At 48.2% G+C, this 11,783-nt stretch overlaps 1 protein-coding gene across 4 annotated transcripts in view; it reads left to right on the top strand.

The window, feature by feature from the left end:
* Positions 1–7,005: 7,005 nt before the first annotated feature.
* The window catches only part of LTBP1 (latent transforming growth factor beta binding protein 1), a 406,918-nt gene continuing 402,140 nt past the window's right edge, over positions 7,006–11,783 (top strand). For 2 of the 4 annotated variants that reach the window (XM_047068909.1, XM_047068908.1), the window contains exons 1-2: positions 7,006–7,507; positions 8,542–8,612. In XM_047068909.1, the coding sequence (XP_046924865.1) occupies positions 7,020–7,507; positions 8,542–8,612 (559 nt within the window). In that variant the 5' untranslated portion in view covers positions 7,006–7,019. Of the gene's footprint in view, positions 7,508–8,541; positions 8,613–11,783 lie in introns of those variants that run through there. The other 2 variants (XM_047068911.1, XM_047068910.1) reach the window with 1 other exon arrangement.

The following is an 11,783-nucleotide window of genomic DNA, read 5'->3' as shown; positions in this document are numbered from 1 at the left end:
GTAAGTCGAGAGGGCAACAAAAGAGAGATGTTATAAAATCACTGACTGTTTTAATGACATAACCCTGGCAACGTAACAGTTTTCAGACACAAATAGGACAAAATTCTTTCTACAGAGCTTTCCAAACCATCAATTCAGAGGTAGGAAACTTTCTCTTTCTATAGAGGGCCAGTGCGTGATTCAGTTAGAGCAACTTAATTTACGTTGGGGGAAAATTTGGGCAAACCCCACTGCTCAGCAGAACCCTGCCTGCAAACATCTAAAGGCAATTCCCTACATCAGAACCAAACCTTGACAATTATTAACCACGACCTACCTTAGTTCTGGTTTATTTTACTAGGACCAAGAATCGAAACAAGCTTCCCCGGCAGGAAATGTTCTATGTCTATTACAAAACATGTGTTACGTGTTTAATACCTGGGGTGTTTAATCCTAGGAATGGACACTAGATGCTCCAAGGGTTAGGAGAGAGAAAAAACTCAGGATTAAGGTGGTTCCAGGAGCTTCATGAAAATAAAGGGTCTTCAGTTCTATTTTGAAGGAGGAGAAGGACTTGGTTGAGGTCATGAGAGTGTTTTAGGAGCAGGGGCAGGAGTGTCCTGTTTCTGCGGACTAGCAGATGACCAGAGGTTTTTTTTCTTTTTTCTTTTCAAAGAAAAGAAGAAAACTATGTAGATAAATGTAGTTGGAACAGAGAGTTCATTTGGGGGAGTAGCCCAAGATGAGGTTGAAAAAGTGAAGAGGGAGATGCCTGGGTGGCTCCGTCAGTTAAGCATCCACCTCTTGGTTTCTGCTCAGGTTATGATATCAGAGTTCTGTGAGTTTGAGCCCCGTGTTGGGTTCTGTGCTGACAGCTCAGAGCCTGGAGCCTGCTTTAGGTTCTGTGTCTTCCTCTCTTTCTGCCCCTCCCCAGCTCATGCTCTGTCTCTTTCTCTCCTTCAAAAAATAAGTAAACATTAAAAAAAAAGAAAAGAAAAAGTGAGACGGAGGCAATCTATGAAGGACCTTGGGTCTTCGAAAACAGAAAGGCTGGCTAGGAATTGGTATGAAGAGGTAGTTTAGTACATTTTCTTCTTTTTCCTAGGTTGCTTTATTCACTATATGATCATCAATTTGATGGGACACAGAGAGAATATTATGAAAAAAAAGTTAGGATCAAGTGTTAAATCCAGCATCAGGTTCTAGTGCCACTGGGTGAAAATTCTAAGTAGACAAGAGAAATAACAATTACGAATGTCCCGAAATTTAAATTCCAGCAACTCAACAACCTGGGAAGCTTTGAAGCTGATGTAAAGCAGGAAGGTTCCCTTTAAAATTGGATCATGATTTAGAAGTAGTTGTATCTGAGTGGAGAGAACATTACTCTGCTCACCTGGCACTCTACCAACCTTGCAGGTGTCTGGGCATCTTGGAATGTAAATTTAAGCAGGGAAACTAGGAAAGTTTCCATTGACTGAATGGAAGGTCAAAGGAGTGTTGCAATGCAAGTAATTGGGGACCTATTTGTGATCAAAAGGCAAGTGTTTCATAGACTGCTTTGTAGAGGGTGCCCCTCAGTTTAGCGTGCATCCAATGTTTTCCAACATGCAAACTCCTTGAGACCAAGGGTGTAATTCCTTTGTGCTCCCCTGAATGTTGACCTGCCAGTGAGGTTTGGATAGTGTGAATGACAAGTGTCAATACAATTGTATTGATACTATTTAATTATCATGTAGTTGCATGTTTTATATTCCAAAGTTCTGAATAAATGGGTATGAAAAACTTCAGTGAAAGCTAAATTTATAAGCAGGTTTTAGTTAGCTGTAGGGAGGCATTTCGTTGTCTTCTGAAGCCGCTATCGTATGATACTCATCCTTAATTGTATACTAAGGCAAGTGAGAAGGGGACCAGAATAATTAGGGAACTTTAATGCACACAAAACTACACCTTCGGTGAGTTTACTTTTGTTGATTGGCTCTTCTCAATTTGTAGGAAGGCAGCCCATACCCTTGACCTTTTTTCCTCTACTGGGTCTCACTTCTCACTCTGACAGTCCTTTTTCAATACTCACCATACATGTACTTATCTGTCTCAGGACTGTTGACCCCATTAGACTGCGTGCTCCGTGTGGACAGGGTCTGGGTTGCCAGGGCCAGGCACAAAGGCACTCACTGGCCCAGGGGCATCTCTGGGCTGTATGTAATCCAACCAGGCATCATTTTAATGTCTCCCCTCGAAACAGAAGTCTGCTTTGATTTTGTTTTAAGGGTCCACATCGGCTAGCTGAAGGCCCCAAGGTTGTTCAGTGAGCGTTTATTGAATGACAGCTAAAGATGCTTACATTTCAAACCTGAAGCTTTAAAGCGAAACGCAGGGAGAAACCTTGGTTCCACTTGTTGCTCAGTTCCCGGGGCGGCTCATCTTTCTCGGCAAATCCAACTCCATGTTGCTCCCACAGCTGGCAGACACACTGACATCTTCATCAGATGAAACTTTGCTGTAATTCTTCATTTGGAAAGCTTCATGGGCCTTTTCCTGGAAGCGGAGTGAAATGTGGACGAGGTCACACATTTGTAATGTCCCTCAACCACTGCTTTCTGATGAAATGGTTGAAAGAACAAGGGAGACTGCAATTGCGGGGATCTCAACTGGAGCTGTGGTCTTTGGCCACCTGCTGGGTGGGAGGAAATGGGGCTTCTGGGACCCTCCCGCCTCAAGTGAGGGGTGGGGCAGTCGATCAGTCACACCCGCTAGCACCTTCTAAGGTCTCAGGTTTAATTCTAGCTCAAACCTGGACAAGCTGATGTTCCGGTCAGAACTGGCAGATGTTTGTCTGCCAGAATCCTAGTGGGCAGCCTGAGAAAATTAGCTTACAGTTTCCGGATAGAATTCTTCGCCACCTTCACTTCATTTGTAAGCTTTTCTTTTCCCCTACTCCCCTTACTCTTGTGTGTTCCCTTCTCTACTCATTGATTCCTCCACCGTGGCCTGTTCCCCATTCCTTCTGCACCCTTCCTTTCCTCTGCCCAACTTTGCTGTCCCTCCTCCACTGCGTCCCCACTTTCTGTCTTCATGCTCTTTCTCTCCTGTTTTCTCAGCTCCCTTACTTCTCTGGTCCTCAGTCTCTTTCTCCAGCTCTCTTTCTTTCTCTTCCTTTTACCTGCTACCCACTGCCTTGCTGTTGCTCTCTTCCTTTTTGTCTAAGAATTTGTCCATGAAACAAGAGGAAAGGGGCTCCATGAAGTCTTTGGCTAGAAGGAAACATGGGTGGAAGCAGCTCTGATCACAGGCAGCCACTAAATTTGATTTGTAGTTGATCTTAAATGATTTTCAATTATGCAACTCATAAAGTGTGAGGATAAGGGAACCTGGCTGCATTTGGAGTTTGACTAATGGTTTCAAAGTGCTTTAAAGAGTTTGGCATTTGCCAGCCTTCCTTTCTTCCCCTAATCCTCAAACCCATGAGCTTTTATGGGAAACATAATCCTCTTTTCTGATTCATTTACACTTAGCTCATCTGAGTATTGTTGTGTAAAAACCATCTAAAGTCCAAGAAGTTTTATGAGATCTTTAAAGACTTTTTTTTTTTTTTTGAACCAGGAAGTTTCGTACTGCCAATATAAATGGACCTTGAAACGTAGGGGGCGTGGGTCCAGAAACCATGGCATTAAACTGGGTCTAGAATTGGCAAAGGCTGGTCCCCATGCCTGACAGGAACTGGGCTTTCACTTTCAGAATAATACTGACTTGAATGTTAAGGTGAGTAACCATCTCAGGGTACATAGCACTTTTCTCAATGATCATCTTGCTAGTTATGCAGATCGCAAGAGACTGATGTGCAAAACTGAGACTTTGCTAGTATTTCCTGACTATGGTGAGGCCACTTATGTGTATATCACTTCATTAATGGTTGTGAATGCAGACATGTATACTCACACGTGTGTGGGTCCTTTAGGGATGAGACAGACAATCATGCGAGATTCTTTCTTTGGTTGCATTTCAGAGTTGATCTCACTATGAGATATCCAAATCTGTCATAAAGCCATTTGTAATCCAGCTGAAGAGTGGTTGAGATACCCACTTTTCATTGCTTTGGGTAAAGAGAAAGGAAGACTGCATTGTATCTTTTTTTTAAAAAGTTTATTTACCAAGAGAGAGAGAGAGAGAGAGAGAGAGAGGCAGAAAAAGAGGGAGAGAAAATCCCAAGCAGGCTCTGCATTGTCAGCATGGAGCCTGATCTGGGACTTGAACTCATGAACCATGACACTCTGACCTGAGCCAAAATCAAGAGTTGGACGCTTAGCAAACGCTTAGCAGGCGCCCCTGCATTGTATCTTCTTGATGGTAGGGACCATTTTTCTGCAGAGCCATAGAGAGTGGTCAAAGTCATTGCTCTCCCCAAATGCAAGGACTTCCGGTTGACCCCAAGGCCCTCAGGAAACAGCTCAAGGGGTGAAATGACTTGCTCAGGCTCCCACGGGAAGAGAAGCAGGGCAGTGATAGAGCCCAGAGCTCTGGCTCCCTGTCTAGGCTCTGCCCTCTGCAGGCAGCTGCCTCTTACTGACAGAAGCAGGCTCATCCATCTGGGTCCTGTGAGTGCCCCAACAAAACCAGCATACTAAACTCTAGTCCTTTGGGGACACTATCCTTCACTATTTCCTGAGCTTTCGCTGCCTGACATCTCTCCTCTTCTGACCCGCTTCTTCAGAACAGAGTTAGTGCTTTTAGATGCCTCTTTCCCCCTCCATCCATTTCCACTGCTGCTACATAATCCCTACTGGAGAGGTAAAATCTCTCCCGGCTGATTTGAATTGAAGGTAGGCAAGATTTCCCCTACACATGGTGAATTTTCCATGAGTTGACAAAGAATTATGGATTGCACTGTGACACTGGCCTCATACAAATCAGATCCTGCCCTGTGAGGGTCTTATTACTATCTCCAAGTGTTGCTTAATTCAGTTGTTACTTATCTTTTTTTTTTTTTTTAAGCTTTCATTTATTTATATCTTGTCTCCCTAACCAGATAGGAAATTCCTCTAAGACAAAGGGGTTGTATCTTGGGACACTGTGTGTGTGCAGAGGGTCCGCCTCTGTGCTGGCCTGGGTAGGCACTGGGTGGATATTTACTAGCTCCTATTGTGTCCTTTTTACAGAACCCAGTGCTGGGAGGCAGTTTCTTGACCCACCCTCCTTCCTCAATCATCTCAGCTGGTTCTCTTTGGCTTGGCTCAGAGACTGACCTTGAATGACCTCACTGATCCTGTCCACAGGGACCCCGGATGTTCTTAGAGTCACAGACTGTTAGTGCTGGAAGGTACATTTAATCCAACTTTTCTGTTACGCAGGAGGAAGTGGAGGTTCAGGGATAAGGGGTGAACTGCCTGTGGTCTTTTGGCTAATTAGCTACAGTGTTCTGACTGAACTGTGGTCTCTCCCTCCAGCCCAGTGCTATTTAATCTTCAACAGTGGCTCTCATGTGTGTTCTCACATGAAGCTGGTGCTCAGGCAGATGGACTGAGGTCCCCTCCTGCCAAAATCCAATATTGGAGGTCTTTCTCCAATGTACAGAAAAAAGAGATTAATGAATTCTCTTCAACCTTAAATTACTTTCCATTAATTCTTAAGCCACCATCACCTGCTACCAATTGTCTACTAGCCAATGCTGGCAGACAACGGAACAAAGATTAGCCACAAATAAATATGAACAAGAACAACCAAAGCCTTGGAAACCAAGTATCATTTTAAATGGCTTTTTAAAAAACAGACTGTTAAGACCATGAGTTTTCTATTGCATTCATACAATAAAATCGTGCATTCTGGAGACACTGTTTTAAATTCAAATGCTAGACTATAACATTATTTCATGGTTTTTCCCAAAGAGCATTATGAGCTCCAGGGACTGTCCTGGGAACATCCTGCATTTCCCTTGATGTGATTTTGGGTCATCTCCAGTGAGTGATCCTTTCCTTTCAGATAGGGGTCCAAGGAACTGAGTTTTTTTTTTTTTTTTTTTTTTTTTTTTTAATTCTAAATGGCCTGGGGTTGTCATGGATCCTAAACTTTGTATTCCCATCTTAAAGGCCTTTTTACCAAGAGCGGGCTGCTTCTGGGGTTGGTGCCTGCCGCCCCTTTCCCAGTCCACGCGGGCGCCCCCTGCTGCCCGCCCTGCACTCTCAAACTCGCGTAACTAGGAGTAGGGTACCAGAGGCTGCAGACCGAGGCACAGCCACGCGGGGTTTACAATCTCAAAGAGAACCATCTAAACGCTTTCGGATGGACAGCTAGGCAAATCCCGAGCAGTCCTTTCTGGGGCCCGATCTGGTATTTTCATCCAACCCCCGGCATGTATCCCAGCAAACACAGATAAGAATATGCCTTCCAAACGATATCAAACGAATCCCGTGAGGTTTCTGGAAGGAGAGGACCAGTCAGTGATTCTGCAGAATCCTTTGTCCTTCCCCGGGACCCGGGACCGGGGAGCGGGGACCTCTGCCTTGCCGCCCCACAGTAACAATCTATGTGGATGTGGAGGGTGGCGGCGCGTTCTCGGGCTCATCTCACGCTTTCCCCAATTAGGATTTACTGCCTGACGTCACGTCTGCCGGAGATTGGCTGTTCAGATCTGACACTCGGTTCCACGGCGAGAGCAACTTTTTAAAGACTTTGCAGCCCGGGTTGCCTCCGAGCGTCCCGCGCGCTCACGCCCGCGCTCGCCCGCTCTGCCCCGGGCCCGGGCGCGGCGCCCCCTGCACCCGCGGCTGCGCGAGCGGACCCTCACCTTACGGAGTCCGCTCCCCTCGCCCCTCCCCTCCCTTCCCGGGCTCGGCTCCCCACCCCACCCCCACGCCCGCCCCCTCCTCCCCGCCGCTTTCGGCTGGGGTCTGGGGCCGTTCGGCCGCCCGCAGAACTTCCTCTCCTGCAGCCGAGTTCTCCTCGTCCCGCCTCCCGGGCTCTCGGGCAGCCGGAGCGCGCGCGGGCGGCCGCACCGGGCGAGCCGCACGGCCGGGGGCGGGCGCCGGGGGCGCCGGCTCGGGCCCGCGATGGCGGGGCCCTGGCTCAGGTGGGGGCTGCTGCTCTGGGCAGGGCTGCTCGCGTCGTCGGCGCACGGCCGGGTGCGGAGGATCACGTACGTGGTGCGCCCGGGCCCCGGCCTGGCGGCGGGCGCCTTGCCCCTGGGCGGGCCTCCGCGCCCGCGGACCTTCAACGTCGCGCTCGACGCCAGGTACAGCCGCGGCTCGGCGGGCGCCGGGGCTCCCAGCCGCGCCTCTCCGGGGGCCCCCTCGGAGCGGACGCGCCGCACGAGCCAGCCAGGCGGCGCGGCCCTGCAGGGGCTCCGGCCGCCTCCGCCGCCCGAGCCGGCGCGGCCCGGGGCCCCCGGCGGGCAGCTCCACCCCAAGCCCGGCGCTCACCCGGCGGCCGCCCCGTTCGCCAAACAAGGCAGGCAAGTCGTGCGCTCCAAAGTGCCGCCGGAGAGCCAGAGCGGTGGGGGCTCGAGGCTGCAGGTTCAGCAGAAGCAGCAGCTGCAGGGGTAAGCCCACACCCTCCCTCCGCGCGCGCGCGCGCCGCCCGCGCCGGGACCCGCGGGGTCAGGGTCCCTCGGCGCCCGGCCGCGGGCGTCGTGCGCGGTGGGGCTGCCTTCTCCTCCCCCCGCCCGCCCGCGCCGCAGGCAGAGGCGAATGCGGGGAGCCCGGAGACTTTGAGGAGAAACTCTGAGTGCATTGTTTCTCAGCTGCGGGTAAACACAAAAGGCATTTCTGCCTGGGGCGTAACCTCCTGTGCGCGAACCCAACTACTCCTAGAAGACGGGCGTATACATGAAGTCACTACTGCTCACTCCCTTAGCATCAATTAAACTGCTCTTTGCAACTCAGTTTTAACTTTTTTTTCTAGCTAGAGAAGAAAAAAAAAAAAGTGGTGGAAGGGCCGGCTGTGAAGATACAGCTCCTGTTCTGCGGCCCAAAACTTTTCAGCATCCTAGATTGTGGGCTTGGGCTTCCGTGCACCTGTGGGGTCGCCTTTCCCCAGGGCAGGGTGTCTGTGCATTGACAGAATTTTCGGTTGGAAAGTTTCTGTTACTGTGCGCTCATAAACATCCTTCCTGCCCCTCTCCCCATTTAATCACAGGTTGGGGATGTGGGGGATAACTTGTTTTGCCTATCTTGTTCTTTTCTTCAGGGGTACTTTCCAGGCATTGTGATCTCCCCTGTGTTTGGACACTTCTCCCTAAAACTCAGATTCGGTTTAAGTTGTGGGTCAGATAATATACAAAATACACTTGGCTCTACTTTGGGGGTTAAGAAATTCATTTATGTGGATGCTGTTCTCCCTTCCTGTGTAATTCTATGTTATGCAGGCTTTTTGGTTCTCCCACCTTACCCTGATACACGGTGTTTACTCTTCTATCCGGGCAGCTTTGGCTTGGGCATGCTGCGAATGGCTTAGGACTCTGCAAGCCAGGGGAGTGTGGACACAGGAGGCTGAGCTTGCAGGGACCCATATGAGCTTGGGTTTTCTGGAAGAGTACACTGCTACTGTGGACTCAGGGGTCTTGCTTTGTTTCAGGGTCAATGTCTGTGGAGGGCAGTGCTGCCATGGCTGGAGTAAGGCCCCTGGCTCCCAGAGGTGCACCAAACGTAAGTTTCCATGCTGGCTGTGGCTGGCACAGTGGGCAAAGGGGGGCTGTCCACATGGGGAGGGAGGCTCCCCCAGGGGTCACACGAAGGGGCTCATGCTGCCCTTGAGACGTTATGTATGCAAGACATTATCTGCAGCCTTCATTACCACTCATGAGTCACAGTAATGATAGTGTATCAGTGCCAGCGGCAATGTATTGTAGAGAACTCTGCCGTGCATCCAAGGTTCCCCTGCACCCACCCGCCTCAGTATTAATCACTGTCACACCTATGGATCAGGAGCTAGGAAAAAATTTCCATTGGAGAATGTGCTATTTGCCAAACCAGTACAGTGAACTCAAGCTTGGGTATTGACAGATGAAAAACATTTTTCGGTTGATGGCCAGAGGGGGATGGGAGATAGGTGGCCTTGTTCTGAAATAAAACATTAGCAGTTTCTTTTTTTTTTTAATTTTTTTTTTCAACCTTTATTTATTTTTGGGACAGAGAGAGACAGAGCATGAACGGGGGAGGGGCAGAGAGAGAGGGAGACACAGAATCGGAAACAGGCTCCAGGCTCTGAGCCATCAGCCCAGAGCCTGACGCGGGGCTCGAACTCATGGACCGTGAGATCGTGACCTGGCTGAAATCGGACGCTTAACCGACTGCGCCACCCAGGCGCCCCAAACATTAGCAGTTTCTAAAGCTTTCTGAAAGCAGCAACAAGAATCCTCCCATCTTTGAGGCCTGATTGTTTTCCAGGAGGCAGTGTCTTCACAGTTCTTCAGAACTGACAGGTGTGGTCTCCTTCAGTGCCCCTTCAATTAATACACATCTTTTTTTTTTTTTAATTTTTTAAATGTTTGTTTATTTTTGAGAGAGAGAGTGCGAGTGGGGGAGGGGGCAGAGAGGGAGGGAGACACAGAATTGGAAGCAGGTTCCAGAATTCGAGCTGTCAACACAGAGCCAGCCGGATGCAGGGCTCAGGGCTTGAACTCACGAACCATGAGATCATGACCTGAGCTGAAGTGGGAGGGACATTTAACTGACTGAGACACCCAGGCGCCCCCACCAATTAATACACATCTTAGCAATGTTTTAGAAACACCCATTATTGGTACATGCAGGTTTGAGAACACCAGAACACATTTCCCCGATGCGCTGTAAAGTTGAGGACTCAGTTAAAATGTATTTCGAGGCTCCTCTGGACGAGTTGCCTCATTCTGTTGCTAACTGGAAATTAAAAAAAAAAAAAAAAAAATCTTCCACTCAGAAAGAGTATATCCTTCTTAGGTTTCTCTGCATGGAGCTTGAGCCATAAATATTGCGGATTGGAATCATCCCCATTTTAGCTGCTTCTTGGTATTCGGCATCATAAGTCAAGTTTAGCAATTTGTTTTGTGTACAGTTTGGATATTAAAATCCTGATTTACTCTTGTAAATAATTTATATTAAAAATAAAGTCAGTTTGGATTTTAAAATATTGGAAAAAATTTCTAGTATGGTCATTCCAGTGACCTTGCTTATTAAAAAATACCTTTACTCCTTGATGGGGCGCCTGGGTGGCGCAGTCGGTTAAGCGTCCGACTTCAGCCAGGTCACCATCTCGCGGTCCGTGAGTTCAAGCGGGCTCTGGGCTGATGGCTCAGAGCCTGGAGCCTGTTTCCCATTCTGTGTCTTCCTCTCTCTCTGCCCCTCCCCCGTTCATGCTCTGTCTCTCTCTGTCCCCAAAAAAATAAATAAACGTTGAAAAAAAATTAAAAAAAAAATAAAAAATACCTTTACTCTTTGAAAGAAACAGGAGGACTCTGGCATGGTGGCTTGGATTTTCTAGAAAGGAATGTCCGGATAGGTTATGATTCGACTGTGATCAAGGAGTAATGGCAGGTAGGAACTGACTGTCCGCCTCTTGATTACTGAACGCAAACTACTGGCTCAGAAATGCTCAGGGTTGTAGGCATTCAGACTGTCATAATTTTTCACTTCTTAGATTACACTTGACAATAGTGTGTCAGCGTTTTCCTGAATTTATGATGACTCAGGTCAGATTATACACCCTTTCCTCCCTTCGGTACCTCCTTCCACTCAAAACCTGGTATGATACGGTTTGCCTATAACCCATCCATGACAGCACTGTAATAGTGGGATTTTGCTGTGTAAAGATTAAAAATACAGGGCAGGATTTTATAGACAGTGGGTGGGTGCTCCGCCTTGATGCCTGTTAAAGAGCATGCACCAAGATTGGAAGATGTTTAGTTGGCAAATGATGCAATATGGTGCCTTTTCTGGAAAGGTTGTCTGAGGATTTGGGGATCCAGAGATGTTCTGGAATGTGCAAAGATGCTCAAGCAGGAAATCTTGAGGAACCACTTCATGAACTTCCTGCTTGTCCAGGCAAGTGAGGCAAGAATATGTTTGTGCCTAGGTTTGACCGGGTTTGCCCTTTGGTCACCCAGAAAGAGAGAAGTTACAGAAGGCTCTGGGTCAGAGCAGTGACTGCAGGGTCCCAGAGGAGGTTGCTACATTGATTTAGTCTCACAATATGCATAACAGATACCTCTGGCTTTTGGTTCCAGTTCTCTTTCCAGTTCCTAGAGGAACAGCACCGGGAGTCTAAGCAAGGCAGCATCACTTTCTTTTTTGCTGATGGTTCAGCATTCGAAAAACTGGCCTTCCTAAACTGCCTGATCTGACAAATGAATTCAGGCCCAAGTGCTGGAAACTTAATGACTCCTTTCAGGAATAATTTTAAAAGTGATGCTGGGGTGGGCCAGTGTCCAGCCCAAAGTCATGTATGCATTAGGTGGATATGTTCCAATGGGAGACTTGTTTTGTGTATGTGGGAGAGCCAGAGAGATGAAGGAGCCTTCCTCATTCAGATGGGATGACTAGAGTTACCATTGTGCTGTGAAATTTGTGTCCATGGCTGAGCAGTGGGCTACTGGAAAAGCCCCTGGCCCGGAGTTCAAATCCTGAAGCCTTGACTAGATGTGGGGCCTTGAGGGATTCACTTGACCTCTCTGACCCTATATTTTCCGATCCAGAAATGAATGTGCTAAACCCTTGCCCACTTTGTCAGATTATTTCAGGTGTCAAGGTGAAAAAGAATGGGTGTAAAAGCCTTGATAAAACCAGAGAGATTCTTAGTTTATTATTGGATTAAGTCAAGTAAATTTTGTCTCATTTATCTGT

The sequence above is a fragment of the Lynx rufus genome, unplaced genomic scaffold (genome assembly GCF_022079265.1).
Source record: "Lynx rufus isolate CCGP_SWC_20201006 ecotype Redwood Valley unplaced genomic scaffold, mLynRuf1.p SCAF_8, whole genome shotgun sequence".
Lineage (NCBI taxonomy): Eukaryota > Metazoa > Chordata > Mammalia > Carnivora > Felidae > Lynx > Lynx rufus.
This window is presented reverse-complemented; position numbering and strand designations above follow the sequence as displayed.